Genomic DNA, 22,285 nt, shown 5'->3' on the forward strand with positions numbered 1-22,285 from the left:
AATTAACACTGTGGAAGTTGACTATGCTGGGAGTCGAGACTGCAGCAGGCTAACGGGGATGGTGAAAGTGTGTCACAAAGTGTACATGCTTTATTGTTTATTATTCAGTGCATTTATGGTTTATTCAATATAAAGAAATGGGGGGCTGCTTTGATTTTTCTATGTTCTAAGGTTGTCTTCTAGCCCCTAACAACCAGTCATACCCTCCTGGCTTGAAGACACAAGAGCACCAACAACCTCAGAAGCCCCTGGTGGGCTAAGAGGACAATCCCTTGGGATTGGTGAAAGTGTGTCACACAATGTACAGTATATGGTGGTTTATTGTTTAGTATTCAGGAGGCCTATATTATTCAGTATACACGGTGCAATTGTGGTTTATTCAACATAAAGAATGGGCTGCTTTGATCTGTGTCATGTTCTTTGGATGTCTTCTATCCCCTAACAACGGTTTTAGCACCAGTTCAATCCTTCTATCAGTCAGACAAACACAAGTATATGGATTATTGTTTATTATTTATTATATTATTCACTACACAGTGCATGTATGGGTTATTCAAAATAAAGAATGGACTGCTTTGATATAGCAAGTCCTGTCATTGCCTTCTATCCACTTTCAACAGGGCTGACTACCTCAGGTTCATCAGCCTATACAGACACAGACTCAGCAGTGTGCTTTGGGACTAAGAAGAAGAGTAGGTCTACTTTGGGATTAGTGAAAGTGTATCACAAAGTAAAGTTTGCTGTTTAGTATTAAGTGTATTAATGGTTTATGCAGTATAAAGAATTGGTTGCTGTGTCCTTTGGTTTCCTTCTGCCCCCAAAACACCAAGCCTAACTGTAGTTCAGCCACTCCAGCAGACAGCCACTGCAACAGGCTGTGGTGAGGTTGAGGGGACAGACCTACGGGATTGGTGAAAGTCAAGGATGGACTACTGCATTTCCATTCTCACACTGCATTAAAATCACACTTCTATAGGCACACAACTGTATTTTCAAATATTCTTGTGTCAAACCCCTTTTATTTGATAGGACAGTGTTGAGGTGGACAGGAAGTGAATTGGGAGAGAGACGGGGAGGGGTCGGCAAAGCACCCGGGCTTGGAATCGAACCCGGGTCAGCCGCATGTCCATGGTTTACTCAGTATAGAATGGGCTGTTTAGAATCTTCCTTGCTCATTGGTTCCTTTTGTCCCTTTAACAAGCCTTTACTGTCAGCAACCACATAGCATTCAAACGTACTGTAAGCATTTAGTGTTGTAAAACATGTGCGGATTTAGACCTAGATTAATCAAAGGATAAAGCTGTTAAAACGTAATTCAGTTCCAGTGGCTCTTGAGTGCACTGCCAATGCAGAGAGTTGAGTGTGTGCTACAGAGCTCAAAACACAAACCTTGCATGTTTCTACATTCTTGCAATGCTTTCATTATGAGTTGTAGTGGTTTATTTAATGTTAATGGTCTATGAATTTACTTAAAGGTGCGCTGTGTGATATTTTTAGCCGTTTATTTCCAGAATTCATGCTGCCCATTCACAGATGTTACCTTTTTCATGAATACTTAGTACTTACCACCAGGGCCGGCCCAAGCCTTAATGGGGCCCAAGGCAAAATATCATCCGGGGCCCATCCATGCCACCACCTACTCAACATCAGATGCTTTATAAGCTTCATTTACTTGCTCGAGTCAGGGTTAAGAACTAAGGACATTTGTAGGCAGTCTGTAGATCGTGTACCCACCCTGCACTTCTTGGAGACAACAGAACAGAAAGCCATTTATCACGACAGGCTCCTGTGGCACCTGTTTCCATTGTGGCAGTAAGTGGTGCATGAGAAAGAAATATATGACAAGGGAACATGGTGTAGAGTTAGTTTCTTCCTGGAACTCTGTTGCTCACAGGGGGCCCCTGATGATGTGGGGGCCCTAAGCCATTGCATAGTTCTCTTATGTCTCGGGCCGGCCCTGCTTACCACCACCATCAAATGCTAATTATTCATTTTGACTGGGAAAATGACAAACATGCATGAAAAGGAGGTGGATCTTCTGCATGTCCGCTATTTTGCTTTTTTAGAAATAGACATTTTTAGCTGCAAAACCTACTGTACTTCGGTCATTCTACTAAATATTAGTTTGTTATTTAGTAAATATTCATGAAATGAGTGCACTTTTAATCCCATTCATAATGACAAGATAAACCCAACATTGTCAACCATTTGAATGTGTCTGATTGATTTGTATAGTAGAGGTCAAGGAAGTTAACAGGGCAGCATGGCATGGCTCAATGTAGTCTGAGAGTGTGTCTGTTAATTTGCATGTGGATAGGTTCATGTTTACACTTGAATACATGTCATATCCATGAGTGCATTTCAAAACACTGGTTTACCGTAACTTGATGAATTTTATTTTATTTACACATTCACATTTACACATTTTCAAACACATTGGGATGGATGGGAGGATGGGAGTTTTGGATAATTGACTGGATCCACCACTCCCCACATTACAGATCAGTGGCAAGCTGGCAAGCACCAACATTTTGGGGGGCAGGTGCGGAAGGTGGTGGTGGTGGTGGGGGGGGGGATTACTAGCCTATAGGCTAGGCTATATCAGGTCATCATTGTCCATGCTTGTGATTATTAAGTATTTTGCAGATTATCATGTCAACATGGACCACAGTAAATTGTGACAAAACGTTAAAAAAAGGAATTCTCAAAAAGGGCAGTCTAGTAGGGCAAAGGGCAGGTGCTTTAGCACCACCTTATCCCTATCTATAGATGGATTTTTTTGGTTTATCAACACGGTGTTGTGAGGAGGGGCAAGACACTGGCAGCCAACCATGTGAGCTAATTTTTTGACCGACAGCAGTTTGAAACAGTCAGAGGTTGAGTTGTGCGCAGCTAGTTTTGCGCAGTCAGGAGAAAACAAAAATGTAGTAGAACCCACGTATACCTGTACATGCCTTTGTTACAGATGTTCCCTCCTCATGGCTACAGGTGCAAGCAGGGCTCTAAATTAACTTTTTTCACCACCAGCCCAAATGGCGAGTAGATGTTAATCTTAAAGGATAGTTCCGGCGTAAAATGAAAGTTTCACCATCGCTTTCCCATGCCACATAATGTATCTAATGATGAGCCATTCCGGGCAATGCCGCGCCGTTATGGAGTTAGCTAATGTTAAAGAGGCCATGCCAAATTTTTTAAACCTTCTTGCATGATTATGTGTTATAAAAGTTCATAATATGTTTTCCTGGTCCTGTGAATGTGAAAAAATATTTTTACTTCGTTTGATTGTTACAGTTTATGAAAATTAAAAAAATGGTAAACCTGGCCATTTAAAAAAACAGGGCAGGCTTACGTCACCCTGACTACCACGGCCGCTTAACCACGCCCACTCACAGAGGAGTCAGATCATAGATGTGTATCTATGAGTCAGATTCTATAATTCCATAATTAATCGTTATTTTTTCGAGCAACTATGGCTGAACGTCTACGAACTTGCGAACTTTGTTCAAACAAAATTGGACAATTGCATATGTTACCAAAAGACCCACAAGTGAAAACGGAAATGGCTTAAATTTATTTTTGGAGCTGTGCCAGAGAAGCATAGTTCAAAGTTAAGTGTGTGTACACTGCACTTCGACGAGAATGACTATACCAACTTTGGCCAGTTCCATAGTGGATTTGCGGCGAAGTTACATTTGAAACCAGACGCAGTGCCATCATCCCGACTGTCTGGTTGTAGGCCTACTGTACCCGTAAGTAACCTAAACCAATTATTTGATGAATGTGTCGTGTGTGCGTGTGTAGCCTACTGTGTATCTATCCTGGGTAATCTGGCTGGCAGACGTAGCTAGAGCTCTACCGTTAAAGCTGGCGTATTTCAAAAGTCCCGAAAGATTCTGACAGTCTCCATGTTTTAATAGGCAACTAGTCTGTTTCCCATGCCACCGTATGCAAATGTTGCTACATTGCCTCCACCACAGTCCAAAGTAGCCAGGCTGGCAATCGCTACATTTGTGCCCTTTGTCGCTAACAATGTCTCACACTCGTAAGCTAGTGATACAAAGTAGCAACCATAGCGTAACATCAGGCGACCAACAACCAACTGTCATTTGCGATCTTTAACATTTTTAACTATAAACGTAACTTAGTTTGCGTGCCTAAACACTGCACATCTTGGGCTACTGTCACGTAACGCCAGTCTGCCATGTTTAACTTTTTTATTAGGCTAGGCGGCGTTTGGCACTGACAAACTCGCTGACTAATTCATTATGGTTTTAAGTCCTCAACACGCAGTTGAAAAGTCAAAGAAACTATTCTGGTGTTCATTTCCCTTTTTGTTTGTCACTCAGACCTGCTTAGGAACACCCACGTTCAAGGATGCGGCTTGTCAGACAGACCCACCAGTCTGTCCACCAAGGGTACTCAGTTGTCAGCAAAGACTTTACGAGGTTATCGTGTGAAAAGCAGAGGTTTGTGATTTCGTAAATTTTGCAACAGTGTCTTCTATTCTGTTTTAGTTGCATCTGATAGACATCTATAGTTGTGTGGGCCACTGTGTTATTTTGTCGTTATTCCTGTGTTTTCACATAATGGTAATTGTGGTAAAAAATTCATTGCAAATAGAAATTCAAACACCATGCGCAGCTGCCACTGAAACGACTTGGGAAGCCCTGACCTCCACACCCATCAAGTCACGGCCAGCCAAAAGACCACGCTTGGCTGTGGAGGAGGATGACGATGAACTGCTAGATGAAGGGGAAGACTCCTCATTAGTCGCTGAACCACATGACTCCACATATGTGCCCGACCAAGACACAATGTCAGACTTGGAGTCATCGCATATTTCGTAAGTGAATTTGAAATCCTTTACCATACAAAAACAAAATGGCCACCTAGACAACACACCCCTACTTCCTTCATGGCAAAGAATAAGCTTTTGTGTTGTGAACACTCTAAATCCCCACTTGTCTAATTTTCTTACTTAGTGACACCAGCCACAGTCACACAGATGTTAAGTACATTGTGAGCGAGAAGTGCCTTTTGGAGATCTTCGAAAAGTGCCCCCTTTGCAAAACAAAAAGCGATGTCACACCGCACAGACGAGGCACCTTCTTGACTGTACAGCAAAAATGTGGCCGGTGTGGGTACTACCGGGAATGGAGCAGTCAGCCAGTGACAGGGACCTGTCCAACAACAAATTTACAACTCTCTGCAGCCATTTACTTCACCGGCACATCATTTTTCCAGCTGAACAAGGTATGGGATCACACTTAGCACCATCACATTTCTATGCATTGTGTATAGCACAAATGTCCTACTGTTGTTCATAACTGTAATATTGTCATCCAAAGAATGCGAACTTCTAAAAAAGTGGCGGCGGAGCATCGGGAACCATGCTTACTGGGCAGCAACATCCTCTTCCACAGGCCCTGAAAAACTGGCCAAATGGACCTCCATTTTAAACCACATACAAAATAGGCACACCCATGATGACCCCACCTTTCCCAAATGTCTGCACCCTGCGCTGCCTCAAAAAAGATCAAAAAAATGGTTTAAGCCAGGTATGTAGTCCTAGAGCTCCTCACTGCACCCCACCACATTTTTACTGTCAATTTGGTTTGTTTTCCGTTTATGTCGTACGAGTAACAAAAAATCTGTTGGTAGGCTCCAAAGCTCTCTGCAAGGTGGAGAAGCTACTTCTTAGCAAAAGGGTCCTGACAGATGTGCAGAAGCTCAGCTCCGACTACCAAACGTCTACATTGGAGGCATTCCATAGTGTGCTATTAAGATTCACACCGAAGAATGTGGTCTTCCCATTTATTGGGATGTTGTGCAGGTATGTTCACTTCTAATGAATAAATACATCTATGTGTAGTACATAACCTACCCAACCTAAGCTGTTATCTTTCTGACCTTGAGTACAGTACAGTTACTAACAAACACTCTTCCCCTCCCTATAGACTGTACCTGGCAGCACTGCACTTTAATGAGAATGCTCGTCGCTGCAAGCTAAAACATCATCTGGCCGCCTGAAATTTAAAATGAGTTTCCCCAAGGCAAAAAAAAGGAGCAGCATCTGTGAAGCCAAGTAAAAACGGCACCTACATACAGTAAGAACTACATTTTGGGATTAAAAAAAAAATGTACCTATTAAATACTGTTAAATATAGCAATTGGTCAATGCTCACTTCATTTTCATATACATTTTATTTTTAAGATTACATCTTCGAATTGATGGAGTTGCTTTTCAAGGAGGTCGTCCTCAACCCCCAGCCATTCCAAGATGAAATGCGAGCAATCAATGTCCCCAGCTTCCTCTCAGCGCAGTATGTACACCCCACCATGGACGACGCTGTGGCAGCATACAAGTCGCGTTTCAGAGTGGAGGCCTGAACCCAACATATTGCCCCGTCCCATCAGGGAACTCTCGCCGGACACGCTGGACGACACAGGAGGGGATCACTACTCGAACTGTCCGGCCCAGATACCCCCAGCACCAGCTAACAAAAAACCGATACGCCAGGAATCTACAACGGCTGTAAAAGACAAGAAGAGGAAGAAGAGGGAAAAGGATGCTGTTAATGTATAGGAATTTCTTACTGTATATATATATATATTAGTACACTGTTAGCATTACTGTGTGTGTGTGTGTGTGTGTGTGTGTGTGTGTGTGTCTGTGTGTGCGCGCGTGGGTGGTTGCCTTTTAAGTCATAATACAGCAAAATACAACAAATTCTGTCTGATTGATCCTTATTTCTTTATAAAGTATTATTGGTAGATGTAAGTGAATGTGCTTAATATTCTTGTACATACTTCCCATAACCTCTAATTGGTATGTCCCCGAAATCCCGTTGGTACAAGTTGAGGGCATTTTGTAAAGCATAAATGCTCAAACACACTGGATGAAGGCCAGGGTGGTCTGTCATGCAGTGGACTGGTGACTCCAGCTGTTGCATTCTATTTAGTACCTGTGATGGGTATATTGCATTCAGACATGCAGCCGTGTGTTCTAATGGTAATGCAGAAAAGTCAGCTACATGTAATATAATTTTGGTCAAAAGTAGTATTTGAAGTGTGAGGGCAATGTTATACAATGCATCTTACCACGGTCACCTCTCTGCAACAAATGTTTTCTGCCTCCGTCTCCATAGTGCAGCAATGCCCACATGTACACCTGAGGTAAAAGGTAGGCAATGACGTGGAAATTGTAAGTGTTATTGTAATTACCAGAAGGCCGCTGGGGCTAAAAGTGTTGTGTCTACACATTGCCACGCCGCTAGGTGGCACCGGTACATCTTATGATTTATCAATGTATTATAGAGGAAGTTCTTGGTGCAGCAGCAATGCTAAGATGTAAAACTACGATACAGACATGACGTGACCCTGGTTATAAAGTTTATAAAATGTACTACGGCTTCCTGCTTTATTTCTATCTTACAACATAACACAAAGTAAAATTTCAAAGGAGTAAACGATTGAAAGACATTCACCACTACTGTGGTGGTAAAGCGTGAGCTATCTAGTCTAGAGCTCTACTAGGGGGTCTTGCAGCTGCTGCCAGGTTAGCCTGGTGACAAGATGCGCCGCTGGTAATAACCATAGTTATCCGTACCTTAATGAAAATGTTATGTCTTCATAAAGTGTCACGCTAAAGGATCATAAAGTTTCATTGTCGGAAATACATATATTGACTATATGCCTGGTGTTGGCGTGTAGTGAAACTACGACGAGAAAGGGATAAATTAACTTACCATTCTGATACATCCATTTTTCTCCGACCCCCGGCTTCCTCTTCAGAGATCTCCTCCTCCGACTCGGTCTCGGTCTCCGGTTCAAATGCATAAGGTTGGATTCCTGCCATTCTTTTTTATTACAAAATAGCGTCGCCTGTTTTATTGTTTCAGTTGGCGTAACAACTAGCGTTAACTTCCTAGCTCTGCGAAGCTGCGCGAGTCGTGAATGAGTGTGTTCTCTAGCAACAGCTGAGCCAATCAGCGCACAGCTCCAAAACATAATGTGAATGAGGAAAATTCAGTCGCCTCTCCGATGATGGCTTTTTAGGCACAATCAAGGGCTTTGAAACATACCACAAAATAACTTTCTAGCTACAATAATTTGCATTCCGGGTCAGATGACATAAAGGATTGTGAAAAAATGGCCGAAATGGGTTTATAATTAGATTGGCATGGCCACTTTAAGCTTTTTGGTGAAAAACGCAGCCAACGCATCACGGCGGGGCCAATTATAAACCTATTCTTTTCTGATGTTTCCCCGCTATAAACAACTTCAAAAACGCTACACACTTCATCACAAAGGTCTCGTCAATCAAACCGAGGCACAGAGAATGTCATCGGACCACACAATCTTTCACTGGCCAGTGTTTTCAGAGGTGTTTCACTGTTGCAACTCTCTGACCCGGATGCCAGGGCGCGCGAGGTCAGAAGGACCATTACGCAACGGAGGAGGGCTGGAGGAATTTATAAAGTCGTACTAGAAGTACTCTTACAGATGTAAGTACACCACCAGTGGTGTGTTATTACAAAGCTGAATCCATGTTATATTATACCGTGTTGCAATTACTTTGTAAGAGTAGTCTGCCTACCTGTACTCTCCATGCAACTCTTCAAATCTGCTGCCTGCACACACGGTAGTAGCGATCCCTCCGGGTTTTTACTAGCCTAGAAATCTAGACGCCCCTAGTGGCCGCAAAATGAATTTGCTCCCGGGGGCACAGCTTTGCTGTAGGGGTTGTTTGGTGCGGCCAGGCTAGGTTTTTATGTCAGTTTCGTCCACTTCTAATGCTATTAGCCATTCCCGTAATAGACAGTGGCAGTCGGTGAAAACGGTCGGGGTTCCAGCTTTTCATTTTACGGTCGTAGCCGGTGCGAACCGCGGACCATGTTTAGCCTACCTAGCCACCTGATTGAGTAGCCTGCATCCGGGTCAGAGAGTTGCAACAGTGAGACACCTCTGAAAACACTGGCCAGTGAAAGATTGTGTGGTCCGATGACATTCTCTGTGCCTCGGTTTGATTGACGAGACCTTTGTGATGAAGTGTGTAGCGTTTTTGAAGTTGTTTATAGCGGGGAAACATCAGAAAAGAATAGGTTTATAATTGGCCCCGCCGTGATGCGTTGGCTGCGTTTTTCACCAAAAAGCTTAAAATTAGCTAACTCCATAACGGCGCGGCATTGCCCGGAATGGCTCATCATTAGATACATTATGTGGCATGGGAAAGCGATGGTGAAACTTTCATTTTACGCCGGAACTATCCTTTAATAGCCAAACACACACACATTCACTAATGGGTCAAAGTGGCTTGTAGGCCTAAGTTGGTCTTTGCTACCAGCCAAACGGAAATTCCACCAGCATCTGGCTGGCTGGTGTTAATTTATAGCCCTGATGGGTACAAGGCACACAAGATCAACCCTTCTGACCATTGAGCCAATGATGTCACCTTTTAATATGTGTTTACTTTCAAACGGCAGGCACTCATTTGCAGATTATCATGTCAATACGGACCATACTAAATTGTGACAAAAACTTTCTAGGGCAAAGGGTCAAGTGTTTTCGCACTACCTCATCCCTACAGTATCTATGCATGCCTGTGCCATGCCTATGTTACAGATGCTTCCTCTTCACAGCTACAGGTGCAGGGCACACAAGAGCATTGAGCCAATGATGTCACCTTTTAATATGTGTTTACTTTCAAAGGGCGGACACTCTGAGGTCGTAAAAATTACACATGAGAAAGTCTTGTGTGCCATCATGCCAGCACAGCACACACCAGTGCTGGATGGGGGAGAAATAGGGCCCGGGCACTTTTGGCTTAAGAGGGCCCCTCATAATTAGCGGTGCAGAACCAAATCACCGGTGGGCCCTGCACCCTCGTGGGCCCTATTTTTAGAAATGTAAAGAAAAAAATAATAATCTGAAAATAGGGTCCCACGAGGGTGCGGGACCCACCGGGAAATGTCCGCTATGCCAAATGGCCAGTCCAGCACAGCACACACAATTCTCCACACCTCAGCTGCTCAGCCCAACCCAACCCTGCTGTGTCCACTGAGTCACTCGATCGCCATTCAGTCTCAAACAAATACTCAACAAATACTGGCGGAGGGAAGGCACACAATACCAATTTCAAATCACCCGAGACCAACACTTGGATATGGTGGTCAATGGTCTGTTTGTTTGACCTGAAACTCTTAAATAACACTTGAGTTTATACGAAACCGAAACTTAACGGAACTGAGCGTGGTAAAACTGACAAACATGACTTTTAAAGTTGATTGTGCTATAAACTGAAGTAAGGTCATATTTCCTGATGTAACCACTTAAAAGAGTCAAAGATTATTTACATAATTATCAACCATGGAGTGACTTTTGAAAATATTTTTCAAAGATTCTGTACAACATACTTTAATGACAAAAGTTCATAACTGAAATATTGATCAAGCCTTTATTCTAACACCTTTGTACAAACTCAAGTTCAAGCTGTCTTTCACCCCAACCACATCATATAATATAAAACATTTTATTAGTACCATCAAACTGTGACAGCTACTCTTTTGAAAAAAGCAAACAACTCTTTCCCCTACCCTACCCATAAAGTGTAGGCCTACCCAGTCTCATCCAGTCTCATTGACAGAAAGCGTCAGTTGCACAGTGCCCCCTACTGACGAATCAAGCTCATGTCTTATTATCAGGAGCTTGTGTTCAACACACTGGACATGTACTGTAGGAAAGATATGTGGATTGGCTCACACCTCAATTTGTGCATGAGTAAATAAATACTGATAAAACAACATACATTTGTCAACAAAAAAGCACTTTGGCTGTTGTGAAATGGACAAACACTATAAAGTGTAAAAAAAAAAAAAAACTGAAATTATGCAGGATGTACATGCAATAGTTCAATAAAGGTTATGAGTTAAATAAACATTTTTGCCATGACACCATCCATAGAAAATACAGTAATTAGGGCATAGGTAGACTAGAAACATATTTACACAATAAACATAACATTTTAGGAAAGAAACTCAGCAGAAGGATTGATTTGTAAATGTAGAGAGAGTCCTCGGGTTTGCGTAATCGGCATTAGCTGGTCCAATATCCTGTTGATCAAGAAAAAACGCAGACATTAACATTAATAAAACATTAAACATCTCCAATCAAATTCAAACATCTGTCTGTCCCAAAAACACAAACACAATTCTTGCCAGGTGTCCCGACATGATCGTCTAGACTATTTCTGTCCTGCTTGGTATCCTTATCCCGGGGTTAGCACTCGGGGTATTTACTTTTGTTCGTAGCGAGAAATTATATCTGATAATGACTCCTCCTCTGAGATTAAATCCAAGAACGCCCTACGGACGGAGAGAATGGATTTTTTTCTCTCCTTCAAAACAATGCTGTGTATTTCCAGAAGCTCCAATTTACCCTTCCTCATTTGAGACATTTCAGAAAGACTGTGAATAACACATGGCATCATACCAAATCGTTAAAATCATACGCCAGGGGGGCGTAGGCCCCCCAAATTTGGGTTTGCATACCCAAGGGTTGCACCCAGGGTTCGAATCCGGCCTAGGTCATTTGCCATCCCTACCCTGTCTCTCTCTCCACAATCGCTTCCTGACGCTCTTCACTGTCCTATCTGAAATAAAGGCGAAAAAGCCCATAAAATGATACGCCAACTTGAACCGTCTTCTATCTCGTTTGTGCATCACGACTTTGCATGTTAGGTAACGTGTGCTCCACAATGCCCTGTGACAAGGTTAGGTTTAGGAGTGGTGGAATGGTTTTGGGTCTGGGCACAATTTCACCATTTCCTTTGCTTGTTTCGCTGTTCTTAGCAAAAGTAAAGTGACAGGAACTTTGCTTTGCTGGCAGGTTAGGGTTAGGAATGGTTCTGAACTGGCTCGCTGCAGACATGCTGGTGATGTTCTAAATTTTGGTTATTTTGAAATGGGAGATGGGCCCAAGGCAAGTAATGTTTCATTATTTGAGGAGGAAAATGGAAATTACACCATAACTCGGTTACAGACGAGGTGATGAATGGGTCTTATGAAATGAGAGATTCACGTTGAAATTAAAGTTTTCGAATGGCAATTTCTATACATGTGGCCAGAATGTAGCACAGAAGAACTGAGCCTGTCCTGATTTAACCTCCCTCTTTCTCTCTCTCTCTTTTTCTGTCTCTCTATCGCTCTCCTCGTTCACTCACTCTAATGCACGCACGCACCCTTCTCTCCCACACTCACTCCATCTCTCTCTCTCGAGGTGGATCGGAAAATAGCTTAGATCAGTCCATTACAACACAGTCAAAAGTTTTGGCTTTCCCAGCCCCATGAGCCGCCCGGAAGGGGTGGAGACTTAATCCTGGCTCAAACTACACGACTATCGAGCAGATTCTCGGCTGAAAACCCCCCTTACGACAATTGCTGGAACGTTACCCCCCCAGGACCATCGCAAGCGATTGTCGGGAAAGATTTCCTCGTCGTGAGCGACGTTCTAAGATAGAACTTTTGCAGCTCAAAGAGTCGCCGATCGCAAAACGTAGAAACCAAACAGTGTTTGATATTTGCGACTGGAAATAGAACGTCGGGCATTGTCTCGGTGGCTGCGAGCAGCGACAAGATGGACAGTTGCGATTCTCTTGTAGTGTGCGGTGCACCCCGACGCCAAAATCGGACACATAATCGCAGTCGTGTAGTTTGAGCCTGGCTTTAGGTGCCCCATTAAGGAGCACGACTTACTGTAAAGTCAACACACCTCAATGCGGAGTGCATTTGTGTGAAAAAATATATATATAGGCTATATACACACACACACATATTTTTTAAGCCCCTTCCTAAGACAGGGCATCAAAAAATTAATGGTGCTCTCCACAGAAATCTTTAGTAACAGGCGAAAGATGTATGCGATCTGAAGAGAACCCAGAGTGTAGTGAAATACACCTTTGCATGATGCCAGGCTGGTGAAAGAAAGTATAACCCTCCCTCCCTAATGAGTTCAAACAAACTCAGACTTGACTCTTTATATATTACACAGTTCATTCCTACAGTGTTAATTCACCCCTTAGAGTTACACCCACACTGTGAGTGTTCAGTTTAACTTTCTAAGTGTTGAATGAACACTGTAAAAAAATGTTCTGTGTAGAAAGAAACTATCCCACAGTAAACAACTCAGCAGGCAGCATTATAGTCAGTGGGCTCGTTAATGAAGCTAATGAAAGCTCATTAGTGGTAGATGTAATGCAAACAGGAGGAGGGGAGCTGGAGGATAATAGCTCAACGCAGGGCTGGACTGGGGGAGAAAGAGGGCCCGGGCACTTTTAGCTTAAAGGGCCCCCCTCATAACTAGCGGTGCAGAACATACTCACCGGTGGGCCCTGCACCACCCTTGTGGGCCCCTATTTTCAGAAATGTAAAAAAAAAATCAAAAAATCTTACATTTCTGAAAGGAAGGGCCCTCGAGGGTGTGGGGCCCACCGGGAAATGCCAGCTATGCCAGATGGTCAGTACAGCCCTGATAATAGTGCACCGCCAACAGAGGCCAAGAGCCCATGAAATGAAGGCTTTTAAAAAATGGAGAAGGTGGAAGGACAGACTGATAAAGACAGAGAGAGGCATTGCCGGAGCTAGAGCTAGAGGCAGACAGAGAGAGAGAGAGAGAGAGAGAGAGAGATGGAGTGAGTGTGGGAGAGAAGGGTGCGTGCGTGCGTGCATTAGAGTGAGGGAACGAGGAGAGCGATAGAGAGACAGAAAAAGAGATAGAGAGAAAGAGGGAGGTTAAATCAGGACAGGCTCAGTTCTTCTGTGCTACATTCTGGCCACATGTTTAGAAATTGCCATTCGAAAACTTTAATTTCAACGTGAATCTCTCATTTCATAAGAACCATCCATCACCTCGTCTGTAACCGAGTTATGGTGTAATTTCCATTTTCCTCCTCAAATAATGAAACATTACTTGCCTTGGGCCCATCTCCCATTTCAAAATAACCAAAATTTAGAACATCACCAGCATGTCTGCAGCGAGCCAGTTCTCATCAATTATCTTACAATACAACAGGACAAGGAGGAGGCAATTAGAGTAATACATTATAGATAGTAAAACTGTGGGCAGCCGTGGCCTAGTGTGGGCAGCCGTGGCCTAGTGGTTAGAGAGTTGGTCTTTCAATCTAGGGGTTGCCTGTTCGAAACCCCTCTGACCTCCCTACATCTCCATCTATGGCTGAAGATCCCTTGAGCAAGGCACCTAACCCTACATTGCTCAAGGAACTGTAACCAATACCCTGAAAAATAATAGTTGTAAGTCACTTTGAATAAATTAAAGCGTCAGCTAAGTGCAATGTAATGTAATGTAATGTAAAACAGCCAAGTATCATTCAAACCAGCTAGGACCCTGTCTGTCCATATGAAGAATATCACAAGTGTAACCAAGTTTGTGAAAGCACCACGAAGTGTTTAAAGAGAAACCAAGTCACGTCCTGTTTGGTAAACAGCAGCTGTGACGAGCCTACAGGGCCCCTTTTGTAATATCCTTCCCCATTTAAGAGGAGTACACACACACACTGAGGGCCGAGTCCCAGAGATGCATATAGCTATCATCATCATCATCATCATCATCATCATCTCGTTATTACAATTACAGAGAGAATGTTTTAACAGTCTGGGTAAAGATGTAGGGGAGGAACACGGCGACAACGTGCAACCTTTCGTCATCATCATCATCATCATCTTCTTCTTCTTCCTCCTCTTCTTCTTCTTGTTCTTCTTTTACTTCTTGTTATTATTATTATTATTAGAGAGAAATGATGTTGCAACACTCCCTGAGTCCTCAATCCAGAGTCTCCTGACTTTGGTTAAGGTGTTGTTTGTCTCTGATGGACAGGCTGTTAGAGTTCTCAAAAATAATCAGCAAAAGCCTCTGAGAACCACCACCATCATAGTCATCATCACCAACACCAATACCATCACCACCAGCACCACCATCACCATCACCAACGTCATCATTATTACAGAGAACGTCAACACTCTGAGAGCCACAGCAGAGCCTCTTGTTGTTGTGTTGTTGTCCTGTGGACAGGGGTTGCTATGGTCACCGTGCAGCTATTGTAAGTGCATGTAAGAGTAGATTTGAACACGATCTGTATTTAGTTAGCATGTCATTGTTGTGCCCTATGGGACAGGTTTTCTCAGGAGTTTCTGAGAGGCTGGAAAATAATTAATTGGCCTTAGGCTATATGTGTCACGGGGTGACTATTCTTGAAAGGGGAGGGAATTAAGAACTGGGAATTGCGTTTCTGGGGAACTAAAAAGGTGACGGACAGGTAAATAATTAGGACTGATTCAACGTAAATGGGAGCAGGTGTACAGTGAGAGGGTGGTGAAAGACCATTGGGCCAGATGACTGGGGCTGACTTATTTATTCAGAACAAGGACAACGTTGGAGAGGAGGACGACGGGGGCGAGAAGAGCGGCATGTGACGACTTGAGCTGGAGAGCGTGCTGGAGGAGGGGGGGCCCTTGCCGGTAGCCGGCCCCCGGCCCCGGGCAGGACGCGTTGAAGAGGTGCGCGAGATCCTATGGATCGAAACTCCGGCGACCTGAGACACTCCACGGAGGCGCGAGACTGCATTCTGGATGATGGTGGTCCGTGACCGGAGAAGGTTGATGCCGCGAGAAGAATGAGGGGACAGAACGGCCTCCCCAAGAGAAGATGAGTGAAATGCACCTAGGCGCCCCGGGTGAAGCCTCCTCCTCCCAGAAATGCACGCTGCTCTCTCTGGCTCTCTGCGCTCTCTCTCTCTCTCTTGCTCTCTCGCTCGCCCTGTCTCTCTATCTCTCTCACTCTCTCTCTCTATCTCTCTCACTCTCTCTCCTCTCGCCAAACGGACAAGTGAAGGATCAGAGACATTGTTGCTGTCATTCTCCATTCTCTCACTCGCAGGACTCCCACCCCCCTCAGCACAGATCGCAGCTACGTGTGCAGTGCAGTGCCCCTTTGGGTTGCCGTGATTAATATTTTCATTTGGGCCATGTTTAGTTTAGTTTGTGTTTTATTGGAACTGCGAAATGCTATGAGGTGAACACCAATGCCTGCAACTTTAAATGAACTATTGACTGTCGCAACCTTGTCTCTGCAGAGCTGGATCATCCGAGCCTCCTCCACCTCACCTGAGACCCCGCCCGTTGGGTGGTTTGCCTCGCCAAGCACTAGTGGGACTCTGCAGTGGGTCTGTTGGGGTAATGACTGGGTGGGCGGGTTTAGGACGTGCTTATCCAAAAGACTCTTTTAGTTTTAAAATAGAAAATAAATATCACTGGTCAAAACTTTATTTCTGTGTCCTGGTGTGTTCTGATGTTGTGCAGCTTACTCCTCGGTGTACTGGTGGTTTTAAATGGGGGTGTCGCTCAGAAAATGCGCACCCCCTACCTGTGACATATGCACAAACTAATTAGACAGGCCGCGCCCTCCAACACCTTCAGCATTGCTTCTAGTCAGGCCAGGAGCAATACAAATATAGTTTCTGAGCTCCGGGAAAATTGGGAAATCCTCCCACTTTGTCGGGAAGCAAACACCCAGAAGCAAACCAAGGGGAAGCGATTCAACTATGCCGTTCGGGAAATGTTCATTGTTATGGTCTTGGTCAGACCAAGTCTCGAAGAGATTTGAAAGTCGATGATAATCAGGTTACAAACTGATATTTCAACTCTCTGTGACCCACTCCAGTCTCTTGCCTCGTGCAATTGTGTTTTTCCAGGATGTAGAAGTTGTTAGAGTCCCTATGAGGCCATGTACTAGGTCTGCTACACTAGGCAGTACACAAACTTGAAATGTTTCTACCCTCCATGACCCGGCACTCCACAGTCTCTTGTGCCTTGCAAAAGCGTTTTTATCCCCGATGGAGAAGTTGTTAGTGTCCCATCAAGGTCAAATAAATCAATGGCCGATACCCATGTACCATAAGCACACTCTTGAAAACTTGAAACGACAGTTGCTTGCTCACAGGAACACAACTACAAAAAAAATTCTCAAAATTCTGTACGTGAAGCAGAATGAAGTTTTTTCTCTCTGTGTGTAAGCGAGAGAAAAAGTTAGGGAAGAGAGACTCAGCAGGGAATCGTTGCTCTGCCCAAGCTCCTCTCTCAGACTCAGCAGAGTCAGCAAATGCGAGCGCTGCACTGGATTAGGGGCATCTGGGGAAGAGAGACTTCACAAGACATCGCAAGTTGAACGCCGAGCGAGCTTGTTAGGGCCCCGCCGATTGTACTGTACTGTAATGTAACGATACAGAAGCTTCACTTCACTCAGCTAGAGAATGATCTGAGATGATCCCCTACTCTCTTATTCTCACTCCCATCTGTATGAGATATTACTGCAAGTATGCAGTTTTGAAACACAGTTCCCAGAGAGAGAGAGAGAGAGACAGACAGACAGACGGACGGACGGACGGACGGACGGACGGACGGACAGACAGACAGACAGACAGACAGACGGATAGACAGAAAGGCAGAAAGACAGACAGACGGACAGACAAGCAGACAGACAGACAGGCAGGCAGACAGACAGTAAGACAGACATGGACGAACGAAGCAAAGAGGGATGGAGTTACCTTCAAACAACTGCTTAGACGTGGAACAGGGAGATCTTGATGGATGTAAAGAACCAAGAAGAAGAACAAGACAAGAAGGTCAGTTCATTTGATGGTGGAATTCAAAGTCAACACTTATTACATTGCTGGTATAGACTTGTTTTGTTTACTATTATGTTGCTTTTGTATACTTATTCTGTTACATTCTCATTTTGTATAATCTTGTTTACCTAAGTATATCATATACACTCATTTTGAATCTCTTCAACAGATGCTCAGGGAAGAAGTGTTCAGCGGGCTCACCTATGACGTGGTCTCTTGTACGCACTTGACTCCAAAACTTATCCTCTTCCCTGGTGATGACAGGAGGAAGAATGCAACAGTGAGTGGGTTTGCGTGCAAACAATGTGTTGACAAATTTGCAACAAACAAAAAAAGAAACAAAGGAACAACATGATGCAAAGCAAGGTAACTCTTGTCATGCAAAATCGAGGCCATTGTATTTTGGATAAACACACACTAGATATCTGGAGATATTAATGCATAACCAAAAGCAAGTGGTATGCAGGAGCATTTTACAGAACATTACACCATCCTACAGCGCTCTCACTTACCTCTTCTTCTTCTCCTTTGCAAGCTCAGCCACTGAAAGAGAAATGAGAAATTGGTATGAGGCCTAACTGTAACACTTTATTTTAATGATTCACTATTACAGTGGATCTACCACATTAGGTACAGTGTAATAACCAGTGTAACAATATTTAATACCATGTGATACCAGTGTAACACCATGTACCAATGTTGTACTTACATCTAGAGTTAGGGTTGGTACATGATATTACATTGGTATTACATGGTATTAAATATTGTTACACTGCCTAATGTGGTAGATCCACTGTAATAGTGAACCATTAAAATAAAGTGTTACCGGCCTAGGTTAACTGTTGAATTGTTCAAAAAGATTTAGATTTGGAGTGGGAATTTGAAGTCACTCATGGATCATTAGATAGAAGGTGAGATAGACAAAGAAACAGGAAAGTAGAATAATGGATAGAAAGATAGAATGGTTTTGTATTGACATTGGATTGCTCTTGAATGAAATACAATATGCTATATAGTCAATGACGAACACACGCACGCACGCACGCACACACACGCACACACAAGCACACACCAAGTCTGCAATGCACTTTTTCAATGATGTTAACTAATTTAAGTAAATAAATAAATAGATAAAATATAGCTAGGCACGCTGGTTTAGTCCCAACACTTACTTCTCCTGTGTATAACGATAGCCAATCCAATGACGATGACGAGAAACAGTGCCGCGGCAGACCCAGCTCCTAACACCAATGGCCAGTCTGTGGTCTGGGTCACCTCAGGCTCTACAAATAGACAGATCAGGAACCACACCACAAAGGTGTTATCATCATGGATTTCTCATGTAGGCTATCTACAAAAAATAGACACAGCTGTCGGAAAGCAACAACAATTTCGCCATGGCAACCATATTATGTAGATCATTGAGTGGTTTCTTTCTTCCATTGGAAATCCATCTAAAAGGTGTAAAATTGCTTTTTTTATACGATATATACAAATAGAAACAGCTTTCAGGCAGTAACTGCAAAGTGTCCAAATATTTGGAAATATAAACCTCTATCAGACCACACAGAAAATTGGGTGACAGAAACCGCACAATTGGCATGGCAGCTGTGACACAGTGTCAGTGGGACTTTTTCTTATTTTCAAGCGCTTCATCAGAAACCCCTCTGAAACTTGTGAGATTGAAATAGATTAGAATGTGTAAGATTAGAAAAGAGTAGAAAAGAGGATGCGACACAAGAAGAGGTCTGAGGAAGCTGTGTGAAAATCTGTCTTGGCACATCATACGCTTTTATCTGATTTCACAGTTAAGACATATCCCCTTTTATAAATTAACTGTTAAGAGAATGGCAATGATTAAGTCGCAATGTAAAGGCCCTGTGCACTGTCATAGTGGTGTAGTACTATGGTATTAAAGTTTTTTCAGTGACTATTACAGTGTTCCACAGGTGGAACGGCCTACAGCAGTGGTTTTCAAAGTGGGCCGGGGACCCCTTGGGCGCCGCGAGCGGATGCCAGGGGGGCCCCGACAGGTTGGCAGGAAAAATATAGCAAAATAAAATGAATAATTTAATAAATAGAAAAAGCCAACATAAATAAAAATAAGCTAAACATTTTTTTTTACAATGTAGTCTATTATGCTTTCTGTAGTACTTGTATGGGTTTAGGAATGCATCAACGTAATCGAGTTGTGAAACCGGGTGCGCAGAAAAAATAGCGTGTCACGGCATGGCAGGGGGGCCTTAGCTGGAATCTACCGGTATCTGGGGGGCCTTGTCATGGTAAAGTTTGGGAACCCCTGGCCTACAGTACGTTAAGGGGCTACACTGTTCTAGAACAGCTCGTTGTCCCCACCATTCCACTTAATTATTGGCTATAAAAGCAACCATTACTGTGGAAAACTCTGCGACACATACATCACTACCAATCATTATTGAAGTTTCAGTCCTTTCAATCCTCTGTAAAATGACAATAAAGTACACTTTGACTTTCACATTGACTTTTGACTTTAAGAACAAACATTTGCAGCGTCTCCAGGTATTTTGCTGCATGAAACGTTGCAGACAGTCGAACACACCTGTGTTTTGTCTGGTTTGGTCCTGTGAGACTGTAACTTATAAATGGTTGAATAATTGACTATAAAGTGCACTTTGACTTTGACTTTTGACTGTAGCCCCATAGGCCTAATGCACGCTGGATCTCCAGTGGTACGCTGTAAGAGTCATTGAAAAGTTAACTACGATAGTACAATACTACTATGACTAGAGGGCCTCTAGTAATGCACTATGACTTGGTCATTCTGGTAATAGAAAATGTATAACGCTGTTAACGCTGATTAAAGAACGGACATTTGCAATATTTCCAAACAGTTTAGCATGGGAACATTCTCAAGCCACTGCGAGACACACCTGTGTTTTGCGAGTTTCTGTCCTGCGAGACCGTCACTTCAAAGTCCTGGCTGAGAGTAGAGTTGATGCTATGGCCGCCGGAGAGGGCCGTCTGATACGTACTTTTTCACCACGTGAGTGTGTTTAAAGGTAAACTATGTAAGACAGGGATGTCAAACCCAGGCCGGGGGCCAAATTGGGCCCGCAGAGCCATTTCATTCGACCCGCGAGATCATTTCAAATGTGTATTACAGTTGGCCCACATACACCATTAATGTATAGCGTAACACAACTTGAACATGAAATTTGCTGTATCACAGGATGTGCAGACACATTTGAACAGACAAATATGATGGGAAAGAGTGTATGTGAAATTTAACTATGAGTATGAAGTGCATGCATGCACAATTTTAGTCCATTTTTAAAAATAATTGTTGAGTTCGGCCCGCGACTTCATTCCAGATTTTGATTTTGGCCCTCAGTCAATTTGAGTTTGACACCCCTGATGTAGGATGATGGCCAGAGTAGTTACTGGAACTATGCTGCTCATTGGAACTGTGCTGCCTATTGCCAAGTATGATCCTTTCATGAATATTAACAAAGTAATAAACTAATTTACTAGTATGGCCAAAGTACAGTCATTTTTGCAGCTAAAAATTTCTATTTCTGGAAATTCAAAATGGCAGACTATGGAGAAGATCCCCTTTTTCAAGTATGAAAAGTGCAATTTTCTCAGTCATAATTAATACTTAGAATGTGATGGTGGTACGTATTCATGAAAAAGGTAATATTAGTGAATGGGTAACATGAATTCTGGAAATAAACAACTACAAATCTTACACAGTGCACCTTTAAACTGCAGTATCTATACCTAAGTAACAAATATCTCTACTTTTGACACCACTACGAGACACACCTGTGTTTGGCGTGTTTCCGTCCTGCGAGACAGTCCCTTCTAAGCCCTGGCTGAGAGTGGAGTTGATGCTCTGGCCAGTGGAGAGGGCCGTCTGATACGTACTTTTCCACTTTTACTTGGGTTACGTGAGTGTTTTTAAACTGCAGTATCTATACTTCTACTTAAGTACTGTAACTAAATGTCTGTACTTTTGTCACCACTACGAGACACACCTGTGTTTGGCGTGCTTCCGTCCGTCGAGACGGTCACTTCTAAGTCCTGGCTGAGTGTGGAGTTGATGCTCTGGCCGGTGGAGAGGGTCATCTGGTAGAGGCAGGAGTAGAGCTGGCTGGCCTCAGGGGCCACACTGAAGTCGGGCTTCTCCGAGGAGGACACCAGGGAGCTGGGGCTCTGCAGGGCGCTATGGACGCCCCCTCCGGTGGTGATGGCGGTGGTGGTGGTGCTGCTTCGCTTTAGCAGCACGAAGGCCTTGGGCTGGAGGCAGAGCGGCACGGAGCAGCGCAGGGATAACCTTTGACCATGCTGGATGTGGACGCTGGAGGCTGCTGGCTGGATGCTCGTTAGGCTGGGCGGGGGGAGAGGGCTTGGCTCCTCTGTGAAACCAGACAGAGAAAGGAAAATAGGGAGGAAGAGAGAAACAGAGTTCAAAAGGGACATCAGAGTGTGAAGAATAGAAACTTCTTACTTTGCAATTAGTACACTAAACCCAACATATTGTTACACATACTGCTTGGTGCTGTAACAGCTGTACATACTGCCTGTTGACAGTCGTTACCGCAATAACGG

General features: G+C 43.6%; 1 protein-coding gene, 3 long non-coding RNA genes and 1 pseudogene across 4 annotated transcripts; 2 read left to right on the forward strand and 3 right to left on the reverse strand.

The window, feature by feature from the left end:
• The first annotated feature begins 4,407 nt into the window (after positions 1 to 4,407).
• LOC134467963 (uncharacterized) lies at positions 4,408 to 5,281 on the forward strand. The gene is made up of 3 exons (XR_010038671.1): positions 4,408 to 4,466; positions 4,621 to 4,843; positions 4,983 to 5,281. It is a non-coding gene; the product is annotated as an uncharacterized LOC134467963 (long non-coding RNA).
• Positions 5,282 to 5,375: 94 nt separating this feature from the next.
• LOC134468016 (uncharacterized) lies at positions 5,376 to 6,002 on the forward strand. Its single transcript, XR_010038681.1, has 3 exons — positions 5,376 to 5,558; positions 5,662 to 5,833; positions 5,958 to 6,002. It is a non-coding gene; the product is annotated as an uncharacterized LOC134468016 (long non-coding RNA).
• Positions 6,003 to 6,373: 371 nt separating this feature from the next.
• Positions 6,374 to 8,012, reverse strand: LOC134468089 (P2X purinoceptor 7-like). Its single transcript, XM_063222117.1, has 4 exons — positions 7,749 to 8,012; positions 7,102 to 7,171; positions 6,811 to 6,965; positions 6,374 to 6,533 (listed from the first exon to the last, which is right to left on the reverse strand). Exons 1-4 carry the CDS (start codon positions 7,856 to 7,858, stop codon positions 6,374 to 6,376), a joined length of 495 nt encoding a protein of 164 aa, XP_063078187.1. The 5' UTR covers positions 7,859 to 8,012.
• A 1,945-nt stretch (positions 8,013 to 9,957) lies between these two features.
• Positions 9,958 to 21,573, reverse strand: LOC134468222 (uncharacterized). Its single transcript, XR_010038753.1, has 6 exons — positions 21,500 to 21,573; positions 18,868 to 18,978; positions 18,208 to 18,238; positions 17,897 to 17,946; positions 17,615 to 17,649; positions 9,958 to 11,111 (listed from the first exon to the last, which is right to left on the reverse strand). It is a non-coding gene; the product is annotated as an uncharacterized LOC134468222 (long non-coding RNA).
• Positions 12,839 to 12,935, reverse strand: LOC134458998 (U5 spliceosomal RNA; annotated as a pseudogene).
• Positions 21,574 to 22,285: the final 712 nt, after the last annotated feature.

Source organism: Engraulis encrasicolus, chromosome 1, assembly GCF_034702125.1.
Source record: "Engraulis encrasicolus isolate BLACKSEA-1 chromosome 1, IST_EnEncr_1.0, whole genome shotgun sequence".
In the NCBI taxonomy this organism is placed as follows: Eukaryota; Metazoa; Chordata; class Actinopteri; order Clupeiformes; family Engraulidae; genus Engraulis; species Engraulis encrasicolus.